The following is an 18,190-nucleotide window of genomic DNA, read 5'->3' on the forward strand; positions in this document are numbered from 1 at the left end:
ATCTTCTCCTTCATATCTTTTGCAACCCATTATTCATTCAATAGAATATTATTTAGTCTCCAGGTGTTTGAGTAGCTTTTATTTTTTATTTTATCATTGATTTCTAATTTCATTTCATTGTGGTCTGATAGAATGCAGGGTACTGTCTCTACTTTTTTGTATTTACTAAGAGTTGCTTTGTGGTATAATATATAGTCTACTTTAGAGAAGGATCCATGTGCTGTTGAGAAGAAAGTATATTTGCTCATTGATAGATAATATATTCTCTCTATATATATATCAGTTAAGTCTAAGTTATTGGTTATGTTATTGAGTTCTATTATATTATGATATGCTCCCTTTTTTAGCTTTGGTTTGAATAAAAGAGGTCTGTTAAAGTCACCCAGAATTATTGTATTGTGGTCTATTTGACTCTTAAACTTGAGAAGAGTTTGAATGATGAACATAGATGCTCCATTGTTTGGGGCATATATATTTTTAACTGTTAGGTCTTATTGATGTATGGTTCCCTTGAGCAGTATGAAATGTCCACCTTTATCCCTTTTGATTAACTTTGGCTTGAAGTCTACTTTATATTTGATATGAGGATGGAAACCCCTGCTTGTTTACTCAGACCATGTGAATGGTATGAATGGTATATTTTATCCCAACCTCTAACCTTTAGTCTGTGGATGTCTTTTTCTATGAGATGAGTCTCTTGAAGGCAGCATATTGTTGTTGTTGTTGTTTTTTAACCAATCTACCAGTCTATATCTTTTGATTGCTGATTTCAGGCCATTAACACTCAGGGTTATTATTGAGATATGATTTGTATTTCTGGCCATTTTTGTTTAGTTTTGGTTTTTAACTTGGTTTCTCCTTTAATGAATTTCTTCCCTTTGCAGATTTTCATTGTTGTTTTTCATTTCCTCCTTGTGGAATATTTTGCCACGGAATGTTCTGTTGTGCAGGCTTTCTTGCTATAAATTCTTTTTTATTAAATTTATATCTCACCGCAGAGTGCATTAAAATTCTTATTACATATATAGAGCACAATTTTCATATCTCTGGTTATAAACAAAGTATATTCACACCAATTTGTGTCTTTACATATATATGTACTTTGGTTAATGATGTCCATCACATTCCACCATCATTTCTAACCCCATACCCCCTCCTTTCCCCACCCACCCCTCTTTTAGCTTTTGTTTATCATGGAAGGTTTTTATTTCATCATTAAATATGAAGTTTAATTTTGCTGGATGTAAGAGTCTTGGTTAGCACCCATTTTTTCAGAGCTTGGTATATGTTGTTCCATGATCTCCTGGCTTTGAGGGTCTGGGTTGAAAAATCTGCTGAGATCCGAATTTGTCTTCCCTTATATGTAATCTGATTTTTCTCTCTTGCAGCCTTTCAAATTCTATCCTTATTCTGCATGCTAGGCATTTTCATTATAATGTGTCTTGGTGTAGATCTGTTATAATTTTGTACTTTTCGTGTCCTGTAGGCCTCTTATCTAAGGTCCTGTCTTCCAAGTGATCTAGTCTGTTGGTGATGCTTTCTATTGAGTTCTTTATTTGGCTTATTTTTTCTTTCATTTCAAGAATTTCTGTTTGGTTCTTCCCCCACCCCCCAAAACTCTGTCTCTTTCTTGAAGTAATCTCTTGCTACCTGTATTTGTTCTCTTATCTTTTTCTTGAAGTGATTGATTTTTGCCTTTATCTGCTCACTTAGGTCATTCTTTAATTCCCAGGTTATTTTAGTTATACATATTCTGAACTCTTTCTCTGACATTTCATCTACTGCACTATCTATGGATTCTATTGTTGTCGTATCTTGGTTTGTTTGGGCCACTTTCCTCCCTTGTTTTTTCATGATGTCCATGTGTCTTCCTATCTTGCAGTGTTGACCCGAGGAATTACAGCTTCTGTCCTATTGTCTTATAGTGTCCTCACAGGTTACCAATGCCTCACCTTTAAGGGGGAGATCAATATTAAAGCCCTCAGTGTACCTAACATTCAGCCATAGATCAGTTAGCTTCTATTTTTCATTTACAGTTTTGTCACTATAATCAGAAATGATGAGTTTGGTTATCTTCTACCACATAGTCAATAGGTTTGCATAATGGGTTACAGTTTCTAATGGTAGAATGGGAGGCTGGGGGGTTGGCTGAGATGTTTATGAGGTAGGATGTTAGAATATGAGGTATTAGATTATATGACTAGTGAGAGGGTAATCATAAGAAGTTGGCTGTTTATAGGAGAAATGAGAGAGGCAACCTGTGCAAGACTCCTTGCTACCTCAGCAACAGGATAACCGTTAGCACCCCAGAAGAGTTACCTCTGGTGCAGCCAGGCCCACAGGAACCTTAGTGATGTCTTACCAGGTCCTTATTGTTGTCCCTTGATAGAAGTGGCGATATCCCAGTTCTGTGGCAGTGGCAGCCTTAAGCCTATATATACCCTGATGTTGGACTGTGGAGCCATGCTTTGGTGAATAAGGAACCCCTGCGTGGGTTGTGGACACGAGATGCCTCTCTCCTGGTCACCAGCCGTGGGGTGATGGGGTGGGTCTCTCTCCTGGTCACCTGGCCATGTGGAACTCCATACTAGTGTTTTGTGAAATGTTTTCAGGTATATGTAACAAAGATAGCTAAAGAAGAGTTTGTGATTACTCTAGGGAAGAAAAAAAAAGGAGAAAGAGTGCAAGTGGATGCTGATTTAACAAGCCTTGTAAAACATCTGATCCTTAAACTATGTGCATACATAATTTGATCAAAATAAGGAATAAAATCAAAGAATTTACAACAAACACTCTGTCACAATGCCCTCTCCCCCATCAAATCTCCTCTGTTCCCCAGGCCCAACATTTCTACACTTTGATGTTTAGGAAAGCATCGCCTGAAGTTCTGCTCTCCTGTGACTCTTTCCCTTTTTATGTGCTTTGAAAATTATTAGGGCAACTTTCTTCAGGCCAGTGTAGCTGGGACTTTGGGACCTTTGTTCTTTTAGAAAGAGATCCATCCCAAGAAGTCTGAGACAAGGTCTATTTATGCAGACCCATTATCCTGGCCCCATAACTTGTTAGACCCTCTTCTTCTGGGATACATCCATTTTATAAATGGGTTTTGGAATTCTACTCATCTGGAGTCTCTCTTTTGCCTGCTGTGGTGTTTTCAAAAGTGATGAACGAAGGATATCTTTTCTGCTCTGCTATACCAGAAAAATCATAAACTCTGTGGCTTATAAAAATTAGAAATTTACTTTTATCTGTTCTGGAAGCTGGAAGTCTGAGATCAGGGTTCCAGCATGATTGGATTCTGATGAGGAATATGGGTTGCTTATTGCCATCTTCCTGTATCCTCATGTGGCAGAAAGATGGCAAGGCTACTCTCTGGGTCCTCTTTTATAAGGGTGCTAATCCCATTCATGAGGGCTGCACCCTCATGACCTAACCACCTCCCAAAGTCTGACCTCCCAATTCTACACATTGGAGGATAGGTTTTCAACATATAGATTTTGAAGGGACACAAGATTCATCCTACAACAGAGGAGTTGAATATTTGCCCATTAGAGTGTACATATTTGAAAAGGTTGTTAATCCCTAATATTATTGAGATGTGTGCACAGCAAACAGGTGTAACTATTTTCAATGGTGCATTTGATGATATTTATCAGTTCTCAAGATGTGCATATATCTACTCAGCCTCAGTAATTCTATTTCTAGAGATTTATTTACAGATTATATTTCATATGAGTATACAAAGATAATGTGCAGGGATACTTACTATATGTTTTATTTTGTCATAGAAAAAATTGTAAAACAATCTTAGTGGTTATGAATGAAGTAAAAATTAAACAAATTATACTCTATATTTATTCAATAGAATTGCTTATGGGAAATAGAGTAGGATATATCTATGCAAATTTTCATAAAAGATGTCCACTAAATTTTGTTAAATATGTAAATGAATGTTAATAACTCTCTTGAAAATATCTGAAACTTAAAATTGATTACTTTTAAGAAGGTCTATGCTTATTTATTAGTTGAATAATTTTGTACTGTTTTTAAAAACATGTATTATTTTTCAGTTTAACAACAACTTTTTACAGCATGTGTGAAATAGGAAGTCACGATTCTTCAAGTTTGCAGCTACCAAGTGAATGATCTCATGTTACACAAATATCCCTTGGTCATAAGACTTGTGAGAGCACATGAGATGAACAGGTACAAATAGTTAAGATGATAAAATGAGGTTAACTATTACCACTGTATGAATCAAGGAAGAGGAGGAGAAGTAAATATGTTTAAAATATGAGATTACTTTCTAACATTTAGCTTCAACAGTTACAATATGTTTATCTCAAATCTTTATCAAGATAGGAGTGACCCATAAGGTTTTGGCCTCAATTTAGAAGCAACCCAGAGAAAAAGGGCAATTCTCTGCCCTATAAGAGCTTGTGATGTCAATGCTGTATGTAGGTACTTAATAAAGACAGAATTAGATTTTAAATGAAAAGAATAGTCCAGGAGCAAAGAAAGTGCAAGAGCAAGGAACAACAGGTAAGTTTTAGGAAAACTGTTAGATGATTTTTACAAAGTAAATGGATTACATTCGGAATTGCCTAGGAGGACATTACTTTATCCTGAGTGGTAATTTACTGATTTCCAATTTTTCTGCTCTTGCTGTTTAGAAATTGAGCCTTTGGAGGCTTATGTCCACACTTTGTCCCCAGGAGCCAGGAGTTATAAGTTAATAGGAAATTAGAAATTAGTGACCCCATTCCATCTGAGAGGCTCTGCATTATTAGTAGCTGGCCCTACCTAGGTTGGAGGTCAGGGAAATGAGTGGGCAGACCCCTTGGTTTTGCTACAGAAAATGATGCGGCCTAACCTCATTATACTGTGGATATCTTATCTAGTGTCCCCATCAAATATTTTCACTTATAATTCCATTCATCACGTTTTTAAAAATTGCTTTTGACAAATTGATGTTTTCTGGATCTTATTTCTCTCACAGCAGCACCAGTATAACTTGCCAGTAGTTCACCTGGTGAGTGTCACACCATCCTGTCCAGATGGTCAAAGTCTCTCAAAGTCATGCTAATTTTCTCTAAGTTCTTTTGCCTGAATAGGATCTTGAACGAAGACACAGTAAAATGAAAAATGGAACCTAAATTTGACCTCTAGAGTTTGGAAGTTAGGTAAAATTCCATCGCGTTGCAATAGTTCTAAGCAAGCAATTTGTTACCCTTTATCCTTTAGTGGAACTGTTGAACAGGTGGTTTTCAGAAGATCACTCAGTATATTTAGCTGCTGAAATTTGAGCAACTCAAGGTCTGATTGGCTGCTCCGGCCACATGATAATTCGAAGCCCAGGCACTGAGCAGGCTCTTGCCTGGGGTTCTCAGGAGGGGAGAGCTGGGAGAGGATTTGCTGCTGAGGAAGTTTATTGGATAGCTTGAAGGTAAGGTCTGTTTATGTCTTTTTCTCTAATGTTCTCTCAAGAGACGTTCCACAGTTTCCCTTGAAGTAATTTTCAAAGTTTGGGGTCCTAACTGGGGGGTAATAGTGATAGAAATGCGCCCAGGAAAGCCTGTAATCCTATTGCCCTACAAAGGCCCTATGGATATCTGACATGTAGCATGTCTGATCAGAGTCAAGACCTACACCGACCGATTTATTGCTTGACCAAGTTGGCTGTCTTGTCCAACAATGTTTTTTCATTTTTTGCCTTCAAGTTTTCCCCCTAAGTATATTAGTATGAAGAAGGACATTTGTCCTACATGTCTATATTTATCCTGTTCTACTGGGCTTCATTGGCCTCAGATGGAGGGGTGGTTTCGCTAGCTTAATAAAACCAGCCACTGTGGGGTATTGGTTTACACACAAGCATCTTTGGGCAAAGGGACAGCTGCTCCCAGCCATCATCATCTTATATGGGAAGGCCCCACTTGTTGGCATCAGGCTGAAAAGGCCTTGGGAGATCCTTTCGTTAGTTCCTGAATTAGAAGCTTAAGCCAAAGACCTATAATCTTATGTGTACTTCAACCAGTGCTTTAAAAAAAATTTTTTTTTCCCTTTCAGGGTTGAACAAGAGCTACAGAAAAGAAAGAAAAAATCCGTATAAGCCAATGGTTTTCCGGAAGAAAATAACCCCATTGCCTTGAGGTTTCTGTTTTTCTCTTACAATTTATCGACAGATTTATTTTTATGTGTTCTAATTCAAAGCATGAGATAAACTGCAGCATGCTAGAGCAGTACAGAACTCAGTTGACCCTTTTTTTTTAAAAAAAAAAAAAATCTTTTTAGTTGTTGAGAGATCTTTATTTTATTTATTTATACGTGGTGCTGAGAATCAAACTCAGTGCCTCACATGCCAGGCAAGTATGCTACCACTGAGCCACAGTCTCTGTCCCTCAGTTGACCCTTTTGACATTTTGGCTCTATGACCTTTACTGACCTTTACTTCGCTAAGAGTTTTGCTTGAAAATGCTTTTTCTCCAAGTGTTTAGAAATTTACATTCTCTATTCCTGGAGTCCAGACTCTCTTACTCACTCACCTTGGTGTCTACATTCAACTTTAACTGAATTGATTGTGTAGAAGGAGCAATATTCAATATTCAATAAGGAAAAAGAGGTTTGAGGTTTCCTTTGTTTAGGCCCCTATTCTAAATGTGTTCTCCTCCTTAGCCTGCAAAAAATATGTGTTATGTAGATTAGATGGGTCTTAACTCTATCTTTTATAGTCTTATAAGATCATTTCTGTCCTGGAAATAGATGCTAATGTGTTTTCATTTGTGTGGAATATGGAAAGTTTGTAGGTGCCACTACTACTCTGGGAAAATGGCAGATGACGAAGAATATGAGGAGGTGGTGGAGGTAAGACTAAAACAAAAACAAAACACACAAAAAGCCCCACAATAGCTCTGATAGTAAAGTAGCCCTGTAGTGACAAAGCTGTGTAGGTGAATTGATAATTTAAAAAAAAAACACACACACACATTTTTTATTATAACCTCACAAAGAATCATCATTAAAGCTAAGAAAGGACTATTTTATGTTCAGTTTCACTGTAATAATGTGGGGTGTAGAACGGAAAGGAAATACCACTACTTGTCATTTTTGCTTTTGTTTGAACTCACAAAAACCAAAACCAAAGTGTGCCAAACCTACAGGCATGTTTTACTCCCAAAATGGCTTTTTTTTCCCCACCTCCCAACACCAATGATCAAAGGGACAGTGGTGACACTATGGGGAGAAAGTTCCAGAAACTAAACTGTTTCTTAGTGTCTGCACAACAATAGAGGAAAAAGAACTCAGTCCTCCTTGCTTCAATTTGTTGATTGTCTGTCTGTAGGGTGATGTGGGTAACTTAACTCAGAATTATCACATCTGTGAGATTTTATATATGTATATGTGCATATATGGCCACAACTATGTAGAAACAAAATCATGAAGGTCAGAAGTGATAGTTGGAGCCACCTTTCCACCAACTTTATTGTATTTACCCATATAAACAAAATTAGTTTTTGCTTTTGAAACTTGAATAAGTATGAAGACCATAGTGGGTATCTTGACAAATTTTCATAAAGTTTAAAAATTTATTTCATAAATTTTTATAAAGCCATTATTTTATATTTGTTTCAGTTTACTTTGATCATGTTATAGAACTGTTTTCCTTACCAGTTTTTACCTTCAGCTTCACATTCTAGAAACAAAATCTAAAGGCTTGTTTGTGGCTGTCACCCATACATAGTGCCCTTATCTGAGAGTGCTTAATAATTCATAATTAATGATAATGATCTAAATATGGAAGCAGTTTTGAAAATCTGTTCTCTTTAATAAGACTGAAAGTAACTGTAAGAGCTGCTCCGAACCAAATTCTAGATGAAAGTGTCAAAACTTATCTATGGAAAACTATTTTAGCGACCAGTCTCTATTTAGATGAAGAGGGAAGAATATTAAAAAACAAACCAACCCAGAATGAATCTCATACACTATAGTATTTGGTCTCTGACTTAAATCCTGGTGGTCACATCTTCCATAGTATTCTCAATATTATTACTGGTGAGCATTTTATGTAGGTCCCTAAGGATCAGAATTATCACTATCAGATATTAACATAATTATAAATTAAATTGTCTTTCATATGATGACAATACCAGGAACACTTTTTAGCCTCTTACTTAAATATCCCTTGACTTTCTTAAAATAATTGTGTTCATTTGTCATTGGAAATTGTCCTCAGTGCAGGGCCTGATTGATTTAACTAGTCATAAAAACGGAAGGGTCTATTTTTAGGCATCCCATCCATGTCATTTTGTCCCCATTACTACTTCTGAGTCTGACCAGCAGGTGCTAGACTAATAGACTGCCTGCCAGTGAGTGTTGAACCGAGGTCTCTTTGGTCTCAAAAAAAAGATCCTGAGAATGGAATGGTGGCAGATTTGAGAAAATTGGTCAGGGAAGAGTTTAAAAACAGAAGAACTAGCTTTAAAAATATATCTCCTAGGGATCTTGGACATCTGAAATAAAATTTTACTGTCACTCTTAAACTTGGAAAGAAAAATAAGTAAGGATAGATGTACTATCTAATTAGTGGTACAGCTCTTTAAAAAAGAGTGAGACTTGGCACACATGTTAATGCCAACCATTTGGATAATGCTGCCTTTTTAAAAGCTTATTTCTAAGATATATTTACCAATTGCAAGAGCCCAGAAAGGTAGGATTGGATGGCTCCCAAAGAGCTTCTTTCACTTGGATATTAAGAAAATCCAAAATATTGGAAATCATTCACTTTAGTTTAATATTTCTTTTCAAGTCACTCATGCTTTGTGTGACCAAAGAAATGGGTCCATGTGGCATCAGTATCAATATTTTGTAAAGAGTCCAAACAGTATTTTTTCATGTGCTGATGTCACAAGGGTAAAAGAGGATTTTTCTGATTCCTATTGCTATATGTAAGGATATACAGAAAAAAAAATATATTTTTAGTAAAAAAAAAATGGCATTAAGCAGGTGAAATAGAGCAGGTGGCCTTTTGATCATGGTTATCACTTTGATGAGAATTTGCTGAACACAGGGCAGAAAAAAAGAAGGCCATTGAGGAAAATTTTGCGACTCTTTCCCCTCCCCTCTCCCCAGTAAGTATTTTGGTGTCAGAAATAAGAGAAAAGAAGTGTAAAATGTTATGTATTTTTTGCCTGAGAAAATGAGCCAAGAATTTCATTTTCATCCCTTTCCTTGTGTGTCTTGGCCTAAATGAGCTTTGCCTTCTGTTTGCCCAGCAGAGCTGGGTGAGGCTGGGGCAGGATTCCACTCTCCTTACGCATCTGAAACAAAATGTCAGCCGGTTCCTATCTGCATCTATTTATTGCTAATGATGTCAGAAGTAGAACAAAAGTAGACTTATTTTCAGATCCAGGCTGCAGGCACCTTGTAGCCATCCTCGGCAAACAGTAGCTCAACTGCCCCACATTTTGTGTGGAGTCTTCTCATTTTTCCTTTCTTACCTTGGCGTTTACAGATTGTCTTCTTAGCACCTATTTAGGACCGTCTTACTATTTTTTCCCCATTTTTCTTGTTGGTGCGTTATAATTATGACAGTGGGATCCATTGCTACATGTTCATACATGTACATGACATAAGTATAATTTGGACAATACTGAGGACCATCCCACTTATGAAAATAGCCATCCCTCCAGAAGTACCGCTTAGTAACCAGGGGTGTAGAGGAATAATTGAGATGTAGGTATGCTCTTGGATCTTATCTCCATGATTTTCCCTTAAAAATTTATTCACACTGGGGTGTCTGTCTTGTTTTGTTGTGAGTAAGCAGTCTTAGTGCGGTTTCCCTTGCCCAAAGGGCGCACTCATGAAATTGTTATTGTATTCTTTGCTAAGCAAATTCTATCTGGGGTACAATAAGAAACAATGTTACATGTCCCAGGAAAATAGCTTCCCCTGACTAAAAACCAACCTCATTACTGTATCTTTTCAGGTGTCATTTACTTGAGCTTTCTGGAAGCTTCCTGAGGAGAAAATGGGCCCCAAAGTATGAATAGGCTCCCTCACTACATCCTTCCCACAGATATTCTAAACCAATTAAGCTAGTGATGTCACTAAGGGCTCAGCTGAGGTGGGGTTGAGGCGGTTCCTGCTCTGCTTCTCGTGACCATGCCTTTATGCTCTGTTTATAGTACTACACAGAGGAGACAATTTACGAAGAGGTGCCAGGAGAGGTAAGGCCCAGTCCATACCTGCATAAGCCACATTCTCACTGAAGTAGGAAGAGCCTTCTTCTCTCTCAGACTCTCAAGGCCGCAATGATGGCAGAAGGGAGTATCTGAGGAAAGCTCACCCACCTACCTATGCCCAGAAGTTGGTGGTAAAAGAACAAACATTGCAGTTTGACAGGTTATCTCACTCTTTTTGCTATTCAAAAAGTCAGCAGCTGATGGTTCCTTCCTTTGTTCATACTCTTTTGTGTAGACATTGCCGATTAGGCTAAAGTCAGTGGCTATCATCACTCTATAATAGCCTTGGACCTGTAACTGACATAGGGTCCCTCAGTTGCATTGTGTAGAGTTGTAGGATACAATCTCTGCACCAGGAACTATGCCTCCAAGATTTTGTCCCTGATGATGTAATAAAATGTTACTGGGATTTTAACACATTGGGAATTCTGAGGAAGCCATTCCCATAAATAGTCCAACTTGGAAACTTTTTTTTAAACACCAAGTTGAAACACCTCTCTAATGCTTCATTTTCTGCATGAAGCTATTTCTCTTGGAGCATGACACCCAGTGATATGGATGGCTAACCTTGAGGCCTGCTCAGAAAGCCTGTGTCTGCATTAAAAATAAACATCTGTAGATGCTGTAAACTGGTTGATTTCTCGTGATCAGCCATGGATTAGCAATAATGGACAGAAAACAGCCAATCAGTAATGATCCAGCAACTTTAGAGGGAGTTTTCCTGAATGTACAACTTCTCTGTTAGGTTTCTCTTTTCATAATTTATGCCAGAACTCTTCCTTTGGCACAGATGATATTTGATCTGAAGGAAACGATACTGTGAGATGGATTGAAGACTTGGCTGCATACCTTCTTTTCCTACATATAGTATTTTTAACCTTGATCTAGATTCAAACTTTGAATCTTAGTTTCTTCCACTATAACCTGTTGTAAGAAACCATAATTTCCCACCTACTATATACACAGAATTGTTGTGAAGAGAATGACCTCATTTATGTTGTCATTATTATTCTTGTCCATCTAAGTATGGATGGGAATGGCACTCCAGTTCACATTAATTAACTCAGCCAAGAGAATGGTAAATACTTAAACTATGGGTGCAATTCATTTTTTAAAAGTCCATTATTCTTGATCTCATTCTATAGAGAAGAATGCCTGAATGCCTTCAGAAAATGCTACTGATTTTTTTCTTTACTCATTTAAAAGTTAAAAGTAAATAATCTGAGCTTCATTCAGTTGTCTAAACCTTTTATTCCCCGGTCTTAAGTTTGCTTTCATTTTATGCAGACTACTTAAAATTTTCAGATGTTTATGAATGTTATTTCTGATTTTATGCTAGCTTGAAGTGTTTGAGTGTCTTTCTGCAAATGCAATTAAGGCAATGTCACTGTCGGCATTGAGAGTTTTGTAACCTAATACTCCTTCATATGGCTATAGTGCGTAGCTTCCTGTTTTGGCCTGTTTTATACCTCAAAAGTAACACCAGGAATGTAATCTGACTTAAAGTTAAAATAGTGTATATCAATACCATGGCACCACAGTTTTTACTTTCATAACAATGTTGAACTGCATGTCAAATTTTCAGACAATAACAGAAATCTATGAAACCACGACAACAAGGACGTCTGACTATGGGCAATCGGAAACTTCCAAACCTGCCCTGGCAGCGCCAGAGCCGGCAAAGCCAGTGGAGAGGAAGAAGGTCATTCGAAAGAAGGTGGACACTTCCAAGTTCATGACCCCCTACATTGAACATAGTCAGAAAATGCAGAATCTTTTTAGCTCAGTAAGTATCCAACTCTTGATGAACTGGTTTTATTATTGAGAAGTTACTGATCTTAACTGACTGTTTTGGATGCTGGCTAGATTTTTGTTTCTCAACCTTATAAGAAAAAAAAAACTTACTGTGTAGAAACACAAGCTCCTTTCTTGTGATTCTTGAATTTCCTTTCATGTATTCATTTGTACCACTGCAACATCAATGCAAATTATTCCTGAAAAAAATAAGCATAAGGCCAATTATAAAGCATTTATTGGTACTTAATCACTACTTGCCAATCTTAAATAATGAAATCATAAATATAGACTTCACTGAGGTCAGTTCAGGGAAGTGAGATAACATACATAAACTATGAGCAGAATAGACTCTTAAATAGAGTAGCTAACAGAATATTAAAAGTCTGCAAGGGATATGCAGTGAGGAAGAACTTGTAGATTAGACTGGAAACTCATTTGAGATTGAGGATCAGATATACCCCAGAACCATGGTTTTTAACCATGACTGCACAGTGGAATCCCTAGAAGCTTGAGAACTCCTGATGCTTAGGTCATTCTAGTTTAATTGGGCCAAGGCTCAATTGGGCAGAAGTAGCTTTAAAAGCCCCCCAGGTGATTCTAATATACAGCCCAGGCTAAAAATCACTGTGCTTGGTGGTGTCTGATCCTTAAAGTGCCTGTACAGTTCTATAGTTACACTGACGGGCAGCAGATTTAGACGCATTTTGAAGCATCTAATTTGTTGATTTTTTTTTTTCAAGATCTAACTAGGTAGTTTGATTGCATGTCTTATGGGGGCTTAAGAAACTGAAATACAGATCAGGGGAAGATTGAATTACATAGGACTAATGTTGATGTCAAAGGTGTCCTGTTGCATTTGGCTAATTAATATTTACTTTGGGTTAAGTGTCAACTCCTGGCAACTACTGAGTAAATTTCTACTTCACATTCTTGAATGATTTAAGATTTAGGTGTCTAAAAATTAAAAATTTCTTGATCACTGCCATATTCATCAAAGATAGAGAATTGTTTTGTTAATTTATTGCCACAAAATCTCATTAGTTCAGACATTACAAACCTAGAGTTTCTGATATTCTGAAAAAGATTGTCAGAAAAGTTGTATAATATTTCAAAAGTGGTTAGGGACTAAATCAATGATATAATTTAGATTGTTGACTATTCTGCTCAAGAGAACTCTTTGAAGTCTTAATAGTGATAAATTATGCATGTTATTGTTAAAGCAAGAATTCATTGTATAGTTAGCAGAAATAATAAAAATGCCTTTCATTTCAAAATATTCCATAATTTAGACTTTTCATTAATTCAGCGGGTGTCTCAGCTATCTAAACCACCGAGGTTTAGCTGCAACTTCTGAATTGAATATTTTTGTATTGTAATAACAATCAAATCTTTTCAGACTTAACTCATTTTCTATATTTATTTTCTAAAATAATTGAGGTTCAGGCTTTTTATATGCACATTCAAACAAAAAAAAATTGAGAGACTCATTTTAGGGCATTTCCAAGACAATAATCTCTAACAAATTTCTACTATTTCTAGGACCCAATCATATTTAGGAGGAATGATTAACAAATCTATTTTAGCTTTTGCTGAGAGGATATTAGACAAAATAAAAGCTGTTATAACTGATAATTGTTATAACTTGGAGAGTTTTTTTTTTTTAATCAGTTGGGGATAAGTGTATTGTCTGACATTTCTGCTGCTATCTTATCAGGTTCTAGGTGAGTATCTAACTTTTTTCCCCCTTTAGAATAAATACAAGGAGAAATTTGAGAAAGCAAAAGGACAGCCATACGCCAGCACATCTGATACTCCAGAACTTCGCAGAATCAAGAAAGTGCAAGATCAACTTAGTGAGGTGGGCTGCATTGCTTAAATAAAGGAGAGAGACATTTCGAAAATATGCCTAGCACTAGGGGCTTTAAATATGTGTAGTGAGAATAAGGGGTTGAATTACTGTGAGCAGGTCCAGAAATCTAGAGAAAGCATTGATCATAGATTATGTTGCTGTAAACACGAACCCAGAGACTTCTGTGAGCTTGGCTCAGCGATGAGCTTAAGAGGGGACTGAGGTAGAGGCTGTAGTCCTCCACATTGGAGCACAGTGAGGCTGAGAAGGAGCAGGCTAGAGATTTAGCCATGAAAGCAAAACAGTAGATGCAGGCTCTGTGTCAGTCTTTGGAGATCACAGTGTCCTAGAAAAATTCAGAAATTTTGCCTTGGGATGCAGACTTAGTCATTGAGTTAATGATCTTCACTGATAAGCTCTTCTTTAATATTCTCACATGTTTGAGCTTGTCGTAAACTATAACCATGCATCATTTCTGCAGGTTAAGTATCGAATGGACGGCGATGTTGCTAAAACTATATGTCATGTGGATGAAAAAGCAAAAGATATTGAACATGCCAAGAAAGTGTCGCAGCAAGTCAGCAAGGTGAGGCTGTGGCCTGGGTGGCTGGGCTATTCAACAGCAGGTATGTTACCTCTGCTTGTCCTGGAGGAGAAATGGGTGGGCTGATCCTGCTCACCAGTCCCACAGGCAGCCTGAACTAAAGGCCCACACACATCAGAAAGCCTCCACAGAAAACTAAGTTGCCTATCAGTGGATAGGGGATTCTGTGACGTGCCCAAAGAGGCAGCTGCAACTTAGCTCCGGAAGTGCTGCACAGAATGCAGTCCCAATGTCCTGGAGACTCTTATTTCTTTCTTTATTTTTTAAGAATTTGGGGAGCTGAATTTCTATGAGAAATTTCCCAATTTCAAATGTATGCAATTCATTCAAAACCATTTTTAGAATAACATGCAAGTCAAAAGAAACATGTCTGCCACCCAAACTGAGTCATGACCGATTGCAACCTTTGAAGGAATCTATCCAGACTCAAAAGTAATGAATTAAGTTCAAAAAGCTAGGATTTTTAAGCGAAATCTTCCTAATTAGGTGAAGGTGTGATAGTATGTGGACATGGTCAGCATTTTCCTGGTAACCTATCCACAGCTTTTGCGAGAGGCCCCCTTTACTACACTATAGTCCCTCTGTTGTAGAAATCCTCATGCCTTGGGTGAGACATCCAGACATAAGTCTTCTGCTCTTTCTGTCTAGGTTTTATATAAGCAAAACTGGGAAGACACCAAGGATAAGTACCTGCTTCCCCCTGATGCCCCTGAACTTGTCCAGGCCATTAAAAACACAGCCATGTTCAGTAAGGTAAGCCTCTGCTTCCTCATTACCTCCAGCTTCCTTCATGATCCCATCATAGAAATTTATTGCAATACCTGGTACATTCTTGACAATCTGGAATACAGTTCTCCAGTCTTTTTGTGAATAGCCTGGAGACATATAGGATTGCAAAGTGGGGCTTGGCAAAGAGGAGCCTCAGCTCCTCTCAAAGCTCTTGGGCAAAAGGGTACAAAATCTTTTGAGACCCTGAGAACCAGCTAGAACATGAATGGAGAGAAGGAAGACACACTTGAGAACCAGCTGAGATTGACAAAGTACTATTTTAAATTTTTTTGTAGCCCCTGTGCTATACTTCTGTTATCCCCAGCATAACCTTATTAGAGGTTTATTTTGTGGCAGAAACTATTGGACATGCTTCCTGGCTTCTGACACTTGTGTTAGCAGTCATTTCAAAAAGCAGGTTAAGTTCCAGGGAGGAGATAAATCCGACACATCTGTGTGGGTTTGATGGGAAGGGGGGTTACCTATGAATCTCATCTATCTCTGTTCTCAATTTGCCCTTGGTCCCTTAGGCCCTTGGTGAATAAGTATAAAATCGTGCACTTTATGTGTGATCACATTTTATTTCATAACTTTTCACTCTTTTTGGATTTAGAAACTGTACACAGAAGACTGGGAAGCAGACAAAAGTTTGTTTTACCCATATAATGATAGCCCGGAACTGAGGAGGGTTGCCCAGGCCCAGAAAGCTCTCAGCGATGTAAGTGAACTGAAGTTGGCATGAGTGGGGTATGTGGAGTCGGTGAAAACTGGAGTTACACCTTCTGGCCAGATGTTCACTGAAAGTCTTTTTTGTTTGTTTGTTTGTTTAAAGACTATGTGCCATTATTGCTAAGGAGTACCTCCAGAATCATTGTTTATGATATCTAATTTAAGTTAGATATAGAATATGCTATATGTCAGGTATAATTTAGTCTAGTCCTTTCTTCTAATAGGTGAGGAGCTTGAGCCTAAGATCACCTAGGTAGGTCACATAGTGGCAGAGCCCAGACTTGTGTTCCTCCCACAAACCAGTGTTCTTCTTCCCACTAGATCACCTATGGTTCTCTTGGCTTTGTTTGAAGTTCTTCTGTGACAATGGAGTGGCATTTTTTTTTTTTTTTTAGACAGCTATGGAATTACAGCCACGCTCACACATTTATTAAGTAAGCAGTATTATAGAGGAACTTTGTGTTGCTGTCCTGGTCAACAGGTCTTAATGGTATTGTGTCTTACTTCTGCACAGAGACTGACTTGTTGAAACATGTTTGTGTGGTTATCCTACAAAGAGCTCTGAGCAATGGTGTCTGGAGAGGATATTTCAGAGTTAGCAAAAAATCACCAATCCCCACTTGACAGAATTTTAATATTCTAGACATTGAAAATTGTATGTTAGAGGAACTTAAAAGAGCAAAGAAGCTCTCCTTAAAATTGAGAGCCCCACTCAGGCCTAGCACTTGCCCTTGTTTTGAGGCACTTTATTTCTTGACCCCTGGATTTGCTGGAAATCATATGGAAAATCCAGAGTCTCCTGATCTAGGTTTTAGCAGAGCTCTGTTTATAAATAACATGGGACTTGTTCAACTGTTGAGCTAGATCCTTGAAACTTCTTACATTCAATTTGGACTTGAGCTACTTGAGACCTAGTGAGATTGACTTGATTTACCAATGGGTGCTAGGGTTCAATCTTGTCCTGAACTGAAGTTTACATGCTAATTTGATGGAGCCTCCAACTTTTGAAGTATAATTTTTATTGCTTCTCATTTAATATCACCTGAAAATTTAGTGGACACATTTTCTATCCCACTTCTCATGTGATTAAGATAAACTCTTACCTTTCCATAAGGGCAGGTAAGAAAATAAAGAAGGCTTAATAAGATCCTGAAGTCACATAGTACATAGAGTGTGGGTACCTCCTTCTAAGATGAGCTTTTGGTTCTGTAGTTCATGCATTCATAACATTGTTATGATCCGTTAGCAAGTGATCAGTGATTATTTACTGAACTCCATTATGCATCCATACCTAGCAGGATAGGAAAGTACTACAAGAAGTATTCATCTTTTCCTTTGAGAATTTATAATTAGGCTGAAATATGACTGTGCTATATGTCCAACAACAAGAAAAATGTGAAAAACAAAATACTATAGTCTAATACCTGAGATAAGAAAGGACACATACGTAATCAGAGAAGGCCATGTGGAGGCAGATCCAGAAGGGCTGGGTAGTGATGAAGAAGAAAGCCATCCCAAGTGGAGACTGCCCTTGAACGAGGGACCAAGGTCAAATGAGTCTGGATATCATGGAACAACGAATGTGAATGATGTGATTGTGAGATTGCTGACAGCAGGACTTTAGAAATCAGACAAAATACCTTTGCCACAATAGGGGAGGCAAGGAACAGCATCATTAGATGCTTGAGAGGGAAACAGCCTGATAAAAGAATGTGGAAAAATTTTGATAGGCAATATGTTGAGTTGGGACTAGGAAAAACTAGAAACAGTGATATTTGTAGAAGTCTATGTTAGTGATATAGATGGATCAGATGGTGGGGGTAAAGATGAAGAAAGTAATTGATGGTAATAAGTATTAACAAATGTTAATGATACTGGATGCTGGAGATGGAGAGAAAGAAGTCATCAATGAGTTTATGATCGTAGATAGGTGGTCAGGGTGAATGTGGTACACCTGATAAAGATGCACTAATGGAAAGAGAAGCAGATTCGTTTTAATGGAAGGAATATTCAGATCAAGGCATTCTAGGAATATACAGAAATTTAGAATGTCAAAGAGATCAGAGATTAGGGCAAGAACTCAATATTTAAAAGTCATCAGAGCAAAAAATGGTAGCTGGGGACTTGAAATGCATGAGGGAGGCAGAAGAGTGCAGGATCAAGGGCAGCATTGGAGGACACCCACATTAGGACATCTGGAGAGGA

The 18,190-nt window shown here is 37.7% G+C and overlaps 1 protein-coding gene across 18 annotated transcripts in view; it reads left to right on the top strand.

Moving 5' to 3' along the window:
• The first annotated feature begins 5,359 nt into the window (after window positions 1-5,359).
• Window positions 5,360-18,190, top strand: part of Neb (nebulin) — a 206,248-nt gene continuing 193,417 nt past the window's right edge. For all 18 annotated transcript variants that reach the window (XM_076866351.2, XM_076866352.2, XM_076866354.2 and 15 more), the window contains exons 1-9: window positions 5,360-5,446; window positions 6,067-6,150; window positions 6,797-6,861; window positions 10,182-10,223; window positions 11,824-12,024; window positions 13,786-13,893; window positions 14,366-14,470; window positions 15,137-15,241; window positions 15,870-15,974. In XM_076866351.2, coding sequence (XP_076722466.2) covers window positions 6,826-6,861; window positions 10,182-10,223; window positions 11,824-12,024; window positions 13,786-13,893; window positions 14,366-14,470; window positions 15,137-15,241; window positions 15,870-15,974 — 702 coding nt within the window. In that variant the 5' untranslated portion in view covers window positions 5,360-5,446; window positions 6,067-6,150; window positions 6,797-6,825. The remainder of the gene's footprint in view (window positions 5,447-6,066; window positions 6,151-6,796; window positions 6,862-10,181; window positions 10,224-11,823; window positions 12,025-13,785; window positions 13,894-14,365; window positions 14,471-15,136; window positions 15,242-15,869; window positions 15,975-18,190) is intronic.

The sequence above is a fragment of the Callospermophilus lateralis genome, chromosome 9 (assembly GCF_048772815.1).
Source record: "Callospermophilus lateralis isolate mCalLat2 chromosome 9, mCalLat2.hap1, whole genome shotgun sequence".
Taxonomy (NCBI): Eukaryota; Metazoa; Chordata; class Mammalia; order Rodentia; family Sciuridae; genus Callospermophilus; species Callospermophilus lateralis.